This window comes from Corvus hawaiiensis, chromosome 10 (genome assembly GCF_020740725.1).
Source record: "Corvus hawaiiensis isolate bCorHaw1 chromosome 10, bCorHaw1.pri.cur, whole genome shotgun sequence".
NCBI lineage: Eukaryota > Metazoa > Chordata > Aves > Passeriformes > Corvidae > Corvus > Corvus hawaiiensis.
Genome location: NC_063222.1, coordinates 8,483,608 through 8,501,409, shown reverse-complemented (window position 1 = coordinate 8,501,409; position 17,802 = coordinate 8,483,608). Strand labels below are relative to the sequence as shown.

The following is a 17,802-nucleotide window of genomic DNA, read 5'->3' as shown; positions in this document are numbered from 1 at the left end:
CTTACCTCAATAAGTAAAATGAATTGTGGGCAATTCCTTAGATTCAAGATGTAACAGTAAAAATATTAAACTCGGGGTTCAGTGTCAATGAAAACAAAAGTCATGATAGGCTGCTCTACACTCACTTACAGAACTTTTCAAAATAAACTGCTGTAGTGATTCACATGTATTTTAGTAAAGAAAAATACATTCTATAGCAGTCAATTTCAAGTATTTATTGTGGAATCCTGTACAGAAAATATTTATAAACAGACTTAAAACTTATGATGAGCTGATGTTTACTTCATGAAGCTGAAGAAGTAGCCATTGCTTCTTCATAAGCCTGCAGGGCCAGCTGGATATAACCTTCTTTCTGAGATTCAGTTTTTGCAAATACCTGCAACAGTGGCAGGAGAGAGGTAAATGTACAGTTAACAGCAGAGTTGCATAATGGAATTTCATCATGCCAGTGGCAGATCAGTCACCTACAACTGAAATCCTCGTGCAGCTATACTTTATATATTAGTTTAACAAAAACCCCAGCATGGCATGTACAACAGTCCTGGTTAAATATCTGCTGCTTAAGGTAAGAAGAAATTTAGACTACTAAATGGGGTTCTGCTGGTTAAAAGCTCTCTTCTGTAGGTTAAGTAGTTTAAAGCAGAAAATCTTACCTTGATCAGATCAACTCCTTGAAGTTTCCCTTCTTTAGCTTCTTTTGCTGACTGACATTCAGGATGAAGCATATGATACAGTGTAATTAAACTTGTAGCATCCTCCAGCCTAAACAAATAAAGGCTCATTTTAGCAATTCTATCTTCAGAGTATTTAGAGAAAGTGTATTTTGTAATGTACTTTGCACAGCACAGGCTGTCAAACTGCTGCTTCTACTGAGTATCCAGTCCCTGGAATACACAGGTGACCAGGCATCCCACCAGCCCCTGTTGCAATGGCAGCCCCTTCACGAGAAGGAGGGCCAGAAGCCCCTGAACACCATGGTGCACCAGGCAAGGGACCTAAATCTATCCCTGCTGTTCAGCAGTAATACAGCTGACATCTCTCTGAAAACACAATTAATTACCCAATAATGAGTGTTTAGTGGAACAACTTCCACCAGAGGGGACCTTTCTTACACAGACTGCAATGACCAGTATGTTTTACAGAAGTAGCATTAGAAATCCTGTGACACTGAGCTCTCAGCTGAATTTAAAACTACTGAAGTGTGTGGCAGGGAAAGACATTCCAAACTCTGCTCATTTCAGTTGTCCAGATACATCAATTTTCCCTTTAACAATTTGATTCTAAAACAGGAACCTTCCTGATTTCTCCATATGCTCAGGTTTAAAAGCAAGATCTGACCACCTGTTCTAAGTTTCTAACTGAAACAGCACGAAATAAATGCCATCATCACTGCAACTTGAAGTTCTGATTGTACAGATTTCTCCCAGCTATAGTGACATTTTGAACAATTGAATATTGTTCACTTCTGGGAACTTTGAATAAATTTAGCACCATGTTTTATAGAAATCCATCCATATAAAATGAAACCTTATCCATGTGTTCCTAAGCTACTTAGGAATTGCTCTAAAACCCAAACGTACCAACCTTATAAGCCAAAACTGAGCTCGGTACAGAAGTGTTAGGCTTTAAGATCAGCAGTGCTCAGAGCGGGAAGTGTTCTGACAGTTACATGGGAAACAAAAATAAAAACCCAACAACTACAAAAGGATATTTCTGCAGAAACCTAGTTTAATACCTACAACTTCATGGACTGTTACCGGTGCTCCTGTATAGCTCACAGTACCTATACAGCTAACAGCTAGAGCTGGCCTAAAATGTCATGCAAATGAGAACTTTTCTACATCTGACAGAAATACTGTTTTTATTTTCAAACAGCAGTACTTGTTCTAAGTCTAAGTAGGATTACTAAGTGACAAACTGTACTTACAAGTCTCTGTTGATCATATCTATGAGTAAGCCATCTGTCTTCTTTCTGTTGACCAGATACCACACCATGCCCCCAAAGTGCCTCGTTGAGCGGAGCAGGTCATACTTGGCGTGTTTGTCAATGTCGTCGTAAGTGCGGTGATGAACCTGCACACACACAAGGTTTTGTTTCATTTGCAGAACTGGAGCCTGACAACAGTTTTCCCCCTGTACCTCTCACAGAGTTTTTAATCTTTTCATTTCCCAAGGTGCAGCAGTAAGCCACATGCTGAACCATGCTAAAGTGTTATGCATGTTTTAATTCAGGGTAACACTGGGCTAGCCCAGTCTTTAGTACTTAGGCATAGACATCCTTACAGTAAAAGGAAACTAAATCCTATCCCTGAACGTTTGGGGAGGGAGAGACATAAGCTCTGAACTTTCACTGCACTGCTGTCAAGTTGCATCTATTCTTTCAGGAGAAAAATGCTAGAGCAAAGAGGTGAAACTTTACTTTGAAAAAAAAAGTTACTTGAAAAATCACGTAATAGATGTTACCATTTCTCAAATCACTAAGAATATTACAGTTTAAAGAGAAGTAAACATTTTAAAAGCAAGTGTAGACTAACATTTACCAGCAGCTATAGCTACTAATTTTATTCTACTAGAACTACATTTTTGTAGCTGGTCTTTGTCAAAAATAACACTTTGTGCACAGTGCTCTCTCTCAAAATGCACTTTGTCAGTTCCCTACCTGGTCCTCCCAGCTCCTAAGCCAGCAGTTAGTGTGACTTCAGCAGCACAACTCTGCTCGGAGCCTGTGACAGGTTTTATCATCAATTCTGGTTTGATACCAAAAGTACCTGTATGAAGACTTTTTTTGCATGTGCAGTACCTTTCTAAGCTGGTGAAAATTACTTGTGCAAAATCCTGTTTTACTTTTTTGCATAAAAATAAACCCCAAAACTCATCACAAGCATAATCTATATGGGAAAAAAAAACATATGACCAACACCTCTGATCCCCAAATAATATTTTTGTTTACAAAATAAACCCTACAATTCTCCACTAGTATTATTTTTTTGCTAGAAAAATGAAAAGTGAACTCACTCTGATATAGTCAGGTGAATCTGGCTCAAACTGAGCAATGCACATGTTAAGGACATCTTCATGACGGTCTTGCTGGAATACCGTCTGAAACAACAGTTGAAATTCAGGAGTAGATTATGTAATCCCACCATCCCAACTCTGCAAAATCAAAACAGCAGCCACAACACTCTGTTCTGGGTAACACTTACAGTGAGTAACCCCTTCATCAAAAGACAAAATGGATAGAAGTACAGTAACTGCCTTGATGACATTTAATATAATGTTTCTTGATTTTTGATTCTAAAACACCAGTTCACGTTTTCAGATTAACTGTACAATTGTTCCTAGTATGACACAGTACTTACACCTACCTGGGATTTACCTGGCCCTAACCTGGAACTTTGTTTCAAGTATTTTAACCAAGTTACAATGAAAGGCAATTTTTCAAAACAGAATTCAAGCAGCTAAACACACACATGCAGAATGGCCTCTTCAGAGTTACTATGCCCAAAGAGCACAATTTCACTATCAGACTGCAATGAAGTAAAAGTGATCAGTTTCAAAGCCAGGAGGAGCTTACCCCAAGGTTCTCATCCTTGAATAACGTGGGGGGAATCACTCTGCGCCCTTCCTTTGGGAAGAATATCTGTATCATTCTGTCTCGTTCCTCCCAGGTCGCTTTGCGTAACACCCCACTGGGTTCTCTAACCACAATGAAACGTTCCTGGAAATGAGGTAAAAACCCCACATTATCTCCCAAAGCCTTCCCTCTTCATAGCCAGAACCATTCTAAAAAAAACAATCTCATTTGTCAAAGTCCTTCTATACCTAAACTCACCCTACTGACACCAGTTTCTAACTGACTGTGGCCATGTGCTAGATTCATCATTTCTGCCTTGCTACCTGCTAATTTAAGTGCTGCCTTTACACCTCAGTTTTACTGTACGACAGCTGTGCGTGTGCCAACACTAAAAGCTACAGCTCTGGGAAGTTTAGAGATAACATAACTCATACCCAGACAGGGAGTTAGCCTGGTTCTATCATTTGATAATCCATATAAAATTAGGAATGCAAGTGTCACACACTTTAGTACCTTTTTTCCAGAGGTAGGTGCTAGAATCAAATAAGGGCAAGTGCAAGGCAAAAGTACAACAAATTAAACAACATACTCAGATCTGTTCACAAGCATAATTGATTTAGGGTGGCAAATGGGAAAGTTTGTTTGACAGGTTTTCAATACAGTGCAGCAGGAGAATAAATACCAGCTTTCTGGAGAAAGCTCTCAGAGTAATAGATGGAAGACTGGGCAGTTCATTTCACAGGATCATCACTATCTGCACATTTGAACCATGAAGACTTCTAGAATCATAACTTTGTTAAGAATTTTTCCGGCCTCTTATTACTGGTACTTAAGACGATCAAGATGCTTCATTACACAAAGGACACTATCCCTATACTCCCCAATTCCATTAGACAGCTATTTCTTTACAGCTTTCCTGTGAATTTGTTCATCGTTTCCACAGCTTTCCACCAGATCTTTGCAAGTGTGGAGTAGCTCCATCTTACAAAGTAATCCACTTCGACAGAAAGCTTCTAAGAGTATGGAAGAACTCCGCACTCCTAGCATATCACAAGCATCTGCTTGTAAAATAATTAACTACCTACCACACAGCTTTCCCCCATGCCTGCTTTTGACCAGTAGAATGTCATTTACCATTATCAGTTAGAAGCAAGTACTTAGAAATACATTTTTCTCTACTGCCTTGTACCGGACTAAATTTTCAACTCCTCAGCCTTTTTGCAAACTGATTTATCTACATTTTCATTAAAGCTTATTTAGAAAACAAATTAATACTGTTAATCACATTACTTACACGATGTGGAATGGAATAACTTAAATCTGTAAACACATATTTTGCAGTTTCAGTTCCTTCAAGGACTTTGTCTTCTGCTAAGACATCATCAATTGGCTCTCGTTCATTCAAAACAGGGGGCATGATTAGTTTTACTTTAGCTTCCTCAATGGCTTTTCTTGTGGCCTTGTAGGGGGAAAAAAAAGTAGCTTAATTTTACAACTAAAAATATCATCCTATTGGAAAGATAACATACAATTTGGGGATCAATATTTTCATTTAGAGAAGCTTGGTTTTTTCTTCTGCAGTTGAGAAAAAATGAGGCACTAATTCCTCCTCTAGGTAGGTGAATTTCATATGAACAATTTACTACTACTGAAACGGGGACAAAATGCTGGAGGACGTTCCAAAACTACAATGGACAATCTATTGCGAACACCAAGTTTATTTCATGTGTTTTTCCAGGGTAAATTTCCCCCAAAGCATAAACCACAACCAGCAGTTTGTATATAGCTTTAATTATGGCTACAGCAGAACCGGCTTAAGTCAGGTCCCTTTGTCATCCTGAATGAATTCAGAACAGAGGGAAGAGGAAAAAAACGTAGTCAAAGGATTTCCAGGGCTATAACTTAAGTATAATATGAAGAGATTTAACAGAGTTAGGAAGCATAACAGATTAATAAAGAGAAACTGTCACTCAAGAAAAACAGATCCGATTTCCTTCCATATCCCATCAAAATCACACAAAATTGGACAAACCAAGCTATTTCAAGTGAAGACACACTGATTTACACTAATTTAGGGAATAACCTGAAACAAAGAAACCAGAAAGTTTTCAAATGCGGCGGTAAAGAAGGCAGAAATATGGGCTATAATAGGCATTTTACTAAAATCAACACTTACTTCCGAAGGAAGCAGAGCAGCCTACCTCTTCCAGCTGAGCTTCGGTCATCAGCTTGTAGTTGGGCGGCTTGAGGCCCTTTTTCACAGGCCGGAATACCTTGTGCAGGTCGAGTCCCGTCATTTTGTAAAGCAACGTCTGGACCGCTTCGTCCGTGAAGGCGGGCTTGGGCTTGGCGGCCTTTCCCTCTGCGGGAGGGGCACACGCTGTTACCAGGGGGCTGAGGGGACGGCCACGGCCAAGGTCACAGTCACCCCCTGCCCTCACGGCTCCTCCCGCCCCTGCCGGGACCTCCGCAGCCCCACACCCGCCCCGACCCGCATCCCTCCTCAGGGCGACCGCAGCCGCCCACTACCACCGCCACGCGGGGCGCGGGCGGCTGAAACCCGAGCCTGGGGCAGCCGGGAGCGCTCTGGGGGTGCCTCCGGGTCCCCTCACGTACCGCCCGCGTCCGCCGCCAGCGCCCGCCGCGCTGGGAGGCCCCACAGCGCCCGCAGCCGCGCGGGCAGCGCCGCCGAGCCCCGCACCCCCAGCGCCGCCATCTTTGCTCACGCCCCTTCCCGCCCCGCGGCGCGCCGGGAAACGGAGTCACAAAGTCACGGAATAGCCCGAGGTGGCAGCGACGCACCGGGATCGGCGAGTCCAACTCCCGGCCCTGCACGGCAGTCACACCATGTGCCTTAAAGCGTTGTCCAAACGCTTCTTGAATTCAGGCAGGCTTGGTGCAGGCTGCCCTGTAGAGCCTGTTCCAGTGCCCAGCCATTCTGGGTGAAAAACCTTTTCCTGATATCAAACCTAAACCTCCCCTGACGCAGCTTCAGGCCGTTGCCTCGGGTCCTGTAAACGGTCACCACAGAGCAGAGATCAGTGCCTGCCCCTCCGTTTTCCCCCATGAGGAAGCTGTAGATTGCTATAAGGTCTCCCCTGAGTCTCCTCCCGGCGTGAGGGAGACGCGGGGTCCTCCGGCATTTTCCCCGAGGGAAAGGGCAAGAGCATTGTTCCCAAGTGCTCCCAGCGCGTTTGTGCCATTAAAGCGCTGCTGAGGGGAAGGTGAGGGGCTGGTGAGGGCGGGGATCCCGCTCCGCTGTTGTGGGACAACGCCAGCAGGAGCGGGGGGCGGCCGGCTCCCTCAGCCGCCCGGGGCACGGAGCAGGGCTGCGGGCTGGCGGGTTCCCTTCCTTCGCGGGAACTCTCAGCAGCAGGAAAAAAGGTGGAACTGAGGCCGCCGTGAGCGATCAAACCGCTGGTAACCTGCGGCTGCCGCGAGTCAGGAGAGGTGCGGGCGGCAGTGGGTGCGCTGCACGGGCAGCTGCCCGGTGTGAGGGGCGGGCGGGCAGCTCCCGGCCCCGCGTCCCGGGCAGGCTGCCCGAGAGGGAGGAACACGGCGGGAATTCGTACATTAACCCCCCCGGCTCTCTCTGTGCTGCTTCGGCACCTGCGTGGTGCCTGGAGGCACCTGTGCTGTGCGGGGCACTGGCCTCATCAGCCCGGGCACGGCTTCACTGCCACGGGTGGTGAGGAATTGTTTTCTTCATGTTCAGGGAGCTTTAACGCTTTTATAAAGGAAGGAAAATATATAACTGTATTAAGCATAAAACCAAAATTAACTTTATACTCAATAATTATGGCTGTGAAGAGAGGGTAGTGACTTTTTATAACTGAGTCTGTTTCAGGGGGTTGAAAGTTTATTATGACTTGAAGTTTATTTATTCTAGCTAGTCTGTATCGTCCACTGTGTATTTCAGTCTTACAGACTGTGCTTAGGGGTGTGTGAAACAGAAAGAATTTGATCTTAAAGGACTCTTCCAATCTTGATTATTCCATGATTCTCTTATCAGCAGGCAAGTCTCTGTCCAAGAGCCCGGAATGCTTCAAGTTCTAGAATGTTCAAAGCCACTCATCAATGCAAGCTGGCTCATGACTTCCCCTTGAAACAGGAAAGATTTCAAGTCCCCATTTTCATTTTTTTCGGGAGGGGCGATACAAGTAATGTGCTTATGTTCTGTAGATCTCCAATTGTTTTAAATTTTAGTAGGTTGTTCATTGCTTTGCCAAATCAAAGTTTAAATTATACTACTTTTGAAAGTGGTGATTGAAGTCAGAGAGAAAATGAAGATTTCAAAGCATATATTTGTTTTAGTTAGAATAAAGTTAAGCATCAGCTGGGGGAAATATATTTATTTCTTATACTTGCCCTTTTTTGTACTGGGGAGTATTCCTGTTCTTCTCTGCCTTATAGCCAAACACATGCTCTGGGCTGAATTTAATATCCAGGCTTTTCAATATCCTGGCCTTGTCAGGAAGGTTCCAGGAGGATATGTTCTTCTCATATTTGAATTGCTACAACTAACTTGAAATTATTAGGTATTGAGAGGGCAAATGAACCCTTAATATTATTTTAATGTAATTTTGTGCGGAATTTATTTAAATAATACTAAGAAAATGAAAAATAATTTTGATGAAATGGAGAAGGTGTTGTTTTTCAATTCTTGCATGGAAGATCTCTGGAGTGAGAGCTATACCCTATAAGGGAATTGGGAAGTTATTTGGCAACGTGCCTAAAAGCCACTTCAGACCTGCTCATGAGTTTGGATGGCAAGCCAACGTCCATTTTAATTCACAGAAGTGCTTAGAAAAACAACAGAATTTATTGGGCTATATCCAGGAGAGGTTAAATTCACATTCAGTCTGTACTGGAGTAGTAACAGCTGCTGTGAGGATTAACCTTTTTGGCTGGTGGGATGAAAAGAAATATTAACTAACTATACTGTAGATGGAAGTACAGCAGGTTAACATAATTTATAAAGTAGGATCACTTATATTGGGTAGGTTGGTTATATTTTATTGTGGTTTATATTTGTACTGAAGTAACAGCTTTAAGTAGGATATTTTATATTGATATAGTTAAAAACATAACACCAGCTTGAAGAATCGGTGCTGAAAAATTGATAAAGAAATAAAGAATCTTTCTTAGCTTTTGTTATTTTGAAAGCATCCCAGGACAGTTGGTATTGGAAAATTACAACCATCTGATGATGGGTGTATGTCCCCAGTGAAATACATTGGTGGTCCAAGTCTGCATTCTATTGGAAAAGTGTCAATACAAAATCACCTGCACAGTTGGCATTAATTTTCTTTTTGTTGGCAGTTTCAGGAGAGCAAAAGGATCAGATGGCTGCTGAGAGTGCACCAGTTGGTTGACATCTCAGGGAAAGAGGAGGCAAATGAGGAGCTTAGGAGCTTGTGTTGTTGCTTTGCCTATGTAATTGATAAAATAAGGGACTGTCATTTACTAATCTTTCTGAGTCATAAATATGTCAAATTAGTAGTGAGAAGTTGTTTGGAAGGAAGAATTCTTTCTTGGAAAAAATACAGAGAAAAATACAAAATGTCAGGTTTGGTAACTGTGCATCCAATTGTTATATGAAGAACACAGAGTGAACCCAGTCAGGCTGTGTACGTGTCCACAGTTGATGATGTGACCTTTTTAAAATTAATGGTTGGTTCTCTTGTTCCTGATAAGAAACAATCTGGCAATCCTGTGGAACATTTTTCTGAAGGACAAAATGAACCAGTTTGGAAGCTCTTTTTATTAAACCTGCATGGATTAGTCTGAAGGTAAATTATTTTTTCCAGAGAAGGCATAGAGTGCTGACATAAGAGAGATGACACAAACCTTATTATATCATCAAATTAGTTTTTAAAGGAATAAAATATTACACATGGCTGGTTTGGTTTCACCATTCCTCACACATTGAGGAAGTGGGTATTTTTTGCTAAAATTATTGGACTTCTCATTTTCAATATGATTGCCTATTTTCAGGCATATTGCCTGCAAGTAGCTTATTTGCCAGTTTCTTTTGTTTAGGGAAGAAACTATTATTTTATCCAGAATTGTTTTTTAAGGTCGGTGGCCTGGGATTTGTATTGCTATCCCAAGCCCTGCATGGCTATTTTGGTGATGGTGGTGATGATGATGATGCATGAACCTTTGCTAATACATCAGAGTGGCTATTTTCTGTCTTAAAACCCATATAGATATCTGAAGCTGTTTTATTTTCAAATTCTGTTTTTGTCTTTGACAGCAGGGACAGACCAGGTTGGCTGTAGGACTCTGCTGGGCCAAACCTTCCTCTAAGGGCAGAGCTGTGGGCAGTTCTGCTGGGCAAAGCCCATTTTTACAAAACATCCCTGAGCTGCCCACTGAAACTCAAGTGATGGAGCTCAGCTGCAGCATTATCACCCTTTGTACCAGCTGCCTTCTGCTGCTGATGCAAACATCCTTAGCAAGAGGGACTGAGGAAACATTATGCCAAAGGCTTCCAAAGTTGTTTCTTTGGTGCTGTCACTTTTAGCAAGTGCTAATAGTCAGCATAGGTTGAAGACCAAATGCCCCTCGAAGTTCTATCTGTGCCTTGACTATTTGGCATTTGTGTTTCCAATGCAAAGGGAAAATGACAAAGCAAGAAGGATTAAACATGCTCTTTATTTTCAGTTTTCAGTCCTGTTTCAGTCACGCTTGCCCTGAGCACGTGTGCTGTATTCCTGTGGGCCACGGCGGGGCAGGAGTGAGGTCTTAAACGTGAGCAATGGAAATGCCTGAGGAGCTACAGCGGATAATGTAAATAAACTGTTTTCATTAATGACCCAGATTTGCCTCTGTCTCGCATAAAGCTGCCATAATCTCACTTTAATAATGATAAATTAGATATATACAAAGACTGTCTCCAGTAGTTGAGATTACATACATTATTTATAGTAGGGATATAAATCCCACTTCAGTTTACATTGTTTTCTTTGCTACACTATAAGGTCTTGAGCCAAAGCCCATTAAAGTCCTTTCCTAACTTCAGCAGGCTCTGAATTAGGAGTCCCTATTTTTCAAATTAATTTTATTATTCCTTTCTCCTCTTGTAATACTTATCTTTCAAAAACAGTTATCAAGGAAAAAAATAATAGTACATATTCAGTATTACTCAAAGTAAGGTATGGTTTGATTAATTGTTGTTTTTCCCATTCTTAATAGTTTTTTAACCTCCCTCTACACTCCATCATTATTTCAAGTCCTGTCCTTCTGAATCCAAGCTCTTGCCAGGGCACTGTGAACTAAATCTGGTGTCCAACACAAACTGTTACATGTGGGCAGGTGGGAGGTATCTGATCCCTTTGTTTCCATAATAGAAGGGCATAGCAATGATCCTGGCAGATTTGTTGATTTGTGTTGTTCTTTGGGGACAGGAAAATTAAGAGAAGATGGCACTCTCCAATTCAAAGGTCAATTATAATATTTTCCTTCTCTCCTGTTGTTAGCACAAGTAGTCAATACCTTGTTCTCATAATTGTACTTTTATCTGTTTTTCACTGAAACCTGACACCTGAGAGAATCTTCTGAAACCAAAACTGTCCAAATTAAACCTAGATGTGTGTTGTGTGTATTGCCTGGCCTGTTGTCAAAGGTTTCATAAAAATCTAAATCACGTGTCTACTGGTTCCACTTTGTCATGTTTTGTCATCCTCACAAAGAAGCCTGGAGGTCTGGTTTTCCTGCTTTTTAAAATCCAAGTTTCATCCAGGCTATTGTATCATTTTATGGTTTTTAATTTAATTATTTTATCACTGAATTTACCTGACAAAGAAGCACATCCTCCTAGTTATAAACTATTCTAATACCACTCAATGATAACTGCCAAGTTTTGTTTCTTCCAGCCTGTTCTCCTAAGAGTTGATTTTATTAACAGGAAATCACTCTTCAATTGCCTCAGAAGTAGGTGAATATATTTATCTTCTCATGACTTGTTACAGTTAAATACATTAATTTTTTTTCCCCAAAACTGGTTCAGTTTTTATAATTTTATTAATTTTTTCCAGTTTAAAGAGCAGTTACTTCACACCAGCCATCTTGTTGCTTAGTGATGCCAAGAAATCACTCTTATCTGCATGCCATTCCCTTCTCAAGTTCTTTTTCCCTCTGAGACTCATCTGTCTGGGATTCTTTTACAATTTCACTTCTCCAGGTTTATGCAATTATTTTGCTTTAAGCCTCCTAATTTTCTTCATACTACCCCTAAGCCTTCCTGTTTTCATATTACTTTGAATTCATCTGGATTTATTAGGATTTGTTTTGTCACCTTGATTCCTCTTTTGTCTTTCCCCAAATTAATTTCTTGTGGAAATAACTCTTGTAGTTTGCTATTAAATAATCTGCACTTTTTAATTTACTTTGTTGTTGTTGATAAGGGCAATGTGTACCTTTGGCTTGCTATTGTATATATAAATAGCCTGCATGATAGGGCCAACATTTTAAACCTATTTCATACCAATCTCACACTGTTTAAAACAGAATCCCCTCTCTTTTAAAGGTGGCACTGGAGATGTGTTTGTGTGCTTGGTTTTTACCTTCTGTTTTTTTCTTATTCTTTCCTTTGGATCCGGACTGTAATACAAATTAAATTTGCTTAGGCAAACCCACCATGCATTTTAAAAAGTCATTTTAAAGATAGGATCCTGGGGGTGTGACAGAAAAGCTAAACCAGCTGTGCTCTCCAGGATGAACAACACATAAATCTACAGTGTCTTCTCTTCAGGATCAAGTAAGTGAAAGAAAAGCCTCAGAAAGTAAAAGATATTTTTATCTCACAGAAGCAGAGCTAAAAGAATTTAGTGTCAGTTAAAATCTTAGCCATTCCTGTTAGACTTGTAAAATTCAACATTTTTTCATTTTCATTTTAAGCAGAAACATTCTCATTTGCTAACCAAACAGCTTTATTTACCTGTTTGATATGAAGGTTGTCTTTAGGTCGAAGAAAAAATGGTTGTTTGGCTCTTCACTAAAGAGCCAATCTCACAAGAACAGTTCCGTTATGTTTGCTCTAGCTGATTTAGTTAAGTAGAAAGGAAGCAAGAAAATTCTAGAAACCCAAATAGAAATATAACCGATTTGGTCAAATAGTTACCAGATTATATCCCCCATTTATTTTCAAGTAAGCCTCTTGACGTTTATTAGGTTGCTCACTGGAGCTAATAGGAAGGCTCCCATCCATTTTTGTACAAACTGTCTGACTGGAGAACGAAATGTCACCAGATGATTTCCAGAAGGGTAAAAAGGGCAAAATATATATGTATGTTCTTCATAAATTGTTTTAAACCTGTGCACTGAGCAACCAGTTGCATTTATGCTTCTGTTGGCTTTCAGAGAGTGTTTATGGGTAGAACCCTGTACACTGCATTTCCACAGTGCTTCTCTTGCATGACCTGTGTGCTTCCCCATGGCATTCTGCAGTGCATGGTAAAGACACTAACAGATGTCAGGGTTTGTACATTGGGCTAGAACAAGTGCTTGGATTTTGTGAAGGCGCATATTTCATAAATAAATAATGTAGCTGGGCAGCTGGAGGGATCTAGTAGTGGTTTTATTAAATGCTTTAAGGGAAAAAAGCCAGCGGACAGCCCAGCATGGCAGGGGAAATATTAGTGACAGAAACATAAAACACAGGCCTGACTCTGCCTGTGCACAGTGCAGTGTGTCCCCAGTTGTCAGAGGGATGCATGTGTGACAGACACACAGAGCGTGGAATTCTTTCATTGTTGGGGAAGGGGATGATAAACAACCCTACAGCAAGCAAGTAGACTGAAAATTGAAGTAAAAAGTGAAAAGTGTGAGAAGTTCAAGTATTTGTATCTAGTTAGGTGGTTGTTTTTTTTTTAACAACTGCACAGGAAAAGGGGAATGTCTTGGTCTTCCCTTTTATTTACCCATTTCTGGGCAGGCTGTCTCTGATTCCTCCCCTTATACCCACTCCATATACACACATTATATCTTTTTAACCTCAGTATATTATCTAAGTGGAAATAATGAATCAATTTTCCCTTTGGTTATTGAGCCGAATCAAGTCACAGAGGGATCCACTGAGTTCCAGACCCACTGAAGGAAAAAATGGAAGCAGAATCTTCCCAGTTCGTTAGCAGCAAACTGCCAGATTGTCACAGCAGTTCAGGTAACTGCAGCCTCAAGATGCAGTTTTATATCTGCCCAGAACTGACTTTTCTGTTCCCTCTGTTCAAGCCCTTCCTAAAAACACTTTGTTCTTCATAACAGTCACTAGACAGAGTCAATAATTTTCTTCTGAATTTTGATTAAAAGCACATTAGTTTGTGACACAGAAACTCAGGATCTGACTCTGAAAGGGAACTTAAATATTGCATGGAAAAGCAAACTGGTTTCTGTCCCTTTTGAGTCTCCGCAACAGCATGGAGCTCTCCTAAACCTTACAAGGTATTACTGAGATGCAGCCAATCCAATGGTATTTTACAGGAGAGTTTGGCGGCACTGACATAATTTCACTTTTCCTGGGTGCTCCACTGCTGCAGAATTGCTTCCAACCAAGTACCATTTACTTTGTAAGGAGGCAGTGGAGTTTTTGATTGATACTTACCAATTTAGCAGGGTATTGCTTGGAGAGTTTTGTGTAACAGAGTCCAAAATTACTGTGCAATTTTTATGCACATTTCTGCATGAAGGACTGAATATTTGCCCTTAAAGCAGAGCATCGTTTGAATTAGTTGTTCGCTCTTTTCCTGCTCCTTTCCTCTCTCTTTTTTTCATTGTAGACCCAATAAAACTTCTTCTAAATGCTGGTACAGTGCGTGCTATTTGCTGTATTCTCTAAATATGATTATATTTCCTACTAATGATAGTTCAACATTGCTTACTTTATAGTCAGATATTCTTTTGCTCTCTCCTAATAATTTCCTCAGTCCAACTCAAAAAAACCGCCAAAAAAATCTTCCTTGTCATCTGTTAGATGTGATTGTTTTATCATATAGTACTGTACTTATGAAAAACAAAACTAATCCGTGCTTGTTATTGTGAACTAATTTGGAATATCCTTCCCAAGTTCTCGGCATCAGTGCAGTTGTGGCTTTGGACGCTAGATGGCAATGCGTGGCTGCGTGACATCCACGGGAATGTCAGTAGCAAAAGTCTCTCAACACATGAGAGAATCCTCATGTTTCAAAAATATTTGTAATATTGCCTTTTTATTATGAAAACAATTATAACGTGTAAATGCTCGATTTTTGAAGTCTAAAAGCTTTACAAACTTTTTTTCTCCTGCATTATGACTACATGGGGAACATTTCTTAATGAGTTAGACTGGTGAGTACATTTACCCACTCTTCTGGTCTACTGTAAAGCTCTTCAATCGATTAATCTATCAAAAGGGAGAATTTTCAGTTCCTGGCATCATCAGCATGTTCCTTACCATGAAAAAGGAAGGAGGAATGACAGGATTTTCCCCTCTTCTCTCTCCTCAAATAACCTTTTACTTGCTGTCATGGCAATTATGAGAATGGACATTTTAGAACTCAGGTAAAAGCAAAAGGTGTTAGGTAGCAATAGCAACCTTATACCCATATCTTGAGCTTAAGAGTCATCCTAAAGACAACCAGTGCAACAGCTGTTACATTGTCAGTGTTTGAATGCTTTTGGATGACTTCAAAAGAAGTGGCTTCAAAACTACTGACCTTACACAACTGCCATATTATTGAAGGGCCTGATCCTGCACAGGCTCTTTAGAAAAAATTGTGTGTGTTTTGGTAATGAAGCTAAACCACTTGTGGTGTGTTGTCACTTTTCCATGTCATAGCCTACCTCTGTCCCACTGCTTTAGGTCTCTCTCTTAACCAGTCTGTGTGGGTCACTTTTTATCAAGATAAACTGCTGCGCTATGTTTGTCAGTCTTAATGGCCTCACTTTGCAGACAGGCAGGCAGAAATAATTTTTAGAGAAATTTTGTATGTAGTGTATTATTGCTGTTCAGATAAGAGGGAAATTATGGAATGGTGAGGGCCCGCCAAGACTGTTAGAGGTGGGCATTATGCCTGAGACACCACAGAATGTTATGTTACTCCTGCCACTGGTGTGCTCTCAGTAGGGCAGGAAGGCTGTGTCTGCCTCTTGGGATAAGAGGATGAAAAGGCTGTTTCATGCTGTGCTCTGATGAAATTGAAGGGACATCCATGGGTTGTGGTTCCTGTTGGATTGTAGGATGAAGGGACCACTGTCTCATTCTTTCTCTTCTCAGAGGCAATGCTGCTTTCCATGCCCAAAAGGAGAGGCAGAGCCCAGAGCAGACATTTTATTTCCAGTTTCTCCCTCTTGTCTTCTCCATCCTAGTGCAGCACCCAATACAGTCTTGTGACAAACACCAGCAGTCATTCCATTGGGAAAGGAAGCTTGTATGGGAAAACTAAGATATTTAGAGCTTTTATTAATGACCCTTCTCTGCCCCCAGTTTCTTTTTTGCTGTTGACCTCTCTGCTCCATGTTCCCCGCTGGTGCTTTATTTTGACATTTTTGACTCCTCATGTACTTCCTTTTTTTCCACCCATTGTCTCTTTCTGTCCTCCTCTTCTTTTCCTGGTGTGTATCCCTGTGACATTTAGTTTTTTGTTGGGACTGATACCAGTCCCCACCGAAAACATTTTGGTTTGGTACTCATAACTACTGTGTGTAAGTGTAAACCTCTCACGGCTACAATCCTTTATTTCTCAATGAGGAACACAAACAAGGAAAGCCCTTGTTTAGTGGAAATGAGATTTGGGACTTCCTGCAGACTGATCAACTGTAAAATTAAAGCCGAACGTTTTGGAGAGCAGTGCTAAAGTAAAACAAATACACCAAATGAATCATGAAAGAATTTTCCTGAGGTTTGAACTTTTGGGGTTTTCTTTCAATATTTCAAAATAAAATTGGAATCCAGACTAGCCACAGAGTTGACTCCATCCTCTTGCAAAGCAATCAGTCTCTTAAAGCAAGCAGCTATATACTATGAGCACGTACTAACCCCAAATTATGTTCCCAGTACTTTAAAAGACAAGGGTGTCTGTTCCTTCCCTCTGCCAGGGAGGCCACCTGTGCTGAGGGACCGGGGCACTCAGAAGCCAGACAGGGCAGGGCAGAACTCCAGCCCACCCCGCTGCCAGGAGCCCACAAAGGCTGGCTGGGCCCTGCTATGGTTTGCCTTGAAAGACAAGCAGGGCACAGATATTGCTTGGGAACAACAGCTGTATTTTGGGATTATCTCAATGACCAGATTACAGCCCCTCCTTATAGAAAGAATTTTTCCTCCCACCCTTCCCACTGATGACACCAGTACAGAGGACACAGAAAACTAAGTGTGCTGTGTCTGAGGTGGTGTCCATGCCTCACAGTTCCCAGCTGGTGGGGAAAAGCTCTTCAAAACACCCTTTCCAAATCAGTTTGTTTTAATAGTAGATTAAATGCCCTCAAGTTTCCTACTTATGTTTTCAATGAGAAAATGGCCAAGCAATAGCTGAAGCCCCTCATAGAAACAGGACATCCTGAGCTGTGGCAGATGGACTTCCTTTACAAAGTTTTAATGAAAATTTTCAACAACAGCTCTGTGCATGTTCATGGGGGTGTTAGCAAGTGTACATGTTTATGTACACACACACACACACACTGTGCAATGCTACACAAGCTTTTTAAAATAACATACAAAATACTCAGTCTATTTTGCTGGAAGAAATTTGTTTTGTAAATATATATATATTTACTGTGTTATGACATAAGGTAGGATTAGGTAGAGAGAAAATTTCAGGATGTGGGTGGCCACAGTTGAAGGACTTACAGGGAGTGTTCAGTAAAATATCCTTGGAACATAAAATTAAAATAAATGAAGAATAAACTTAACCAAAGTATCAGTGAACATAAACAAATCTTCAAGCTAAACAAATAATTCAAGGAAGCCAAAGTGCGTAATTAGAAAGGGATAATTATGCTTCCTCTGCTTCCGAGAAGAGATATGTAGGATTTTTGGTAGTTTCCTAAATGCATAGTGTAAGATGCTGGTGAAAATGACAAACCCCTGTTGAAGTTTATGATATATAAGAATCTACTCTGGCTGAGGGCCTGTTTCATGGCAATAAAGACATAGTAAATGAAAAAAACCTAAAAACTATTTTAAAGGTTCCGTCTGCTATAACATAAAAATATCTGGAAATGTAACATATAAGAAAACAGTTACAATACTG

General features: G+C 40.8%; 1 protein-coding gene across 1 annotated transcript; it reads right to left on the bottom strand.

Moving 5' to 3' along the window:
- Nucleotides 1–200: 200 nt before the first annotated feature.
- MRPS22 (mitochondrial ribosomal protein S22) lies at nt 201–6,290 on the bottom strand. Its single transcript, XM_048314500.1, has 8 exons — nt 6,191–6,290; nt 5,776–5,936; nt 4,869–5,033; nt 3,575–3,718; nt 3,016–3,099; nt 1,928–2,073; nt 654–762; nt 201–376 (listed from the first exon to the last, which is right to left on the bottom strand). Exons 1-8 carry the CDS (start codon nt 6,288–6,290, stop codon nt 284–286), a joined length of 1,002 nt encoding a protein of 333 aa, XP_048170457.1. The 3' UTR covers nt 201–283.
- Between the last annotated feature and the right edge of the window lie 11,512 nt (nt 6,291–17,802).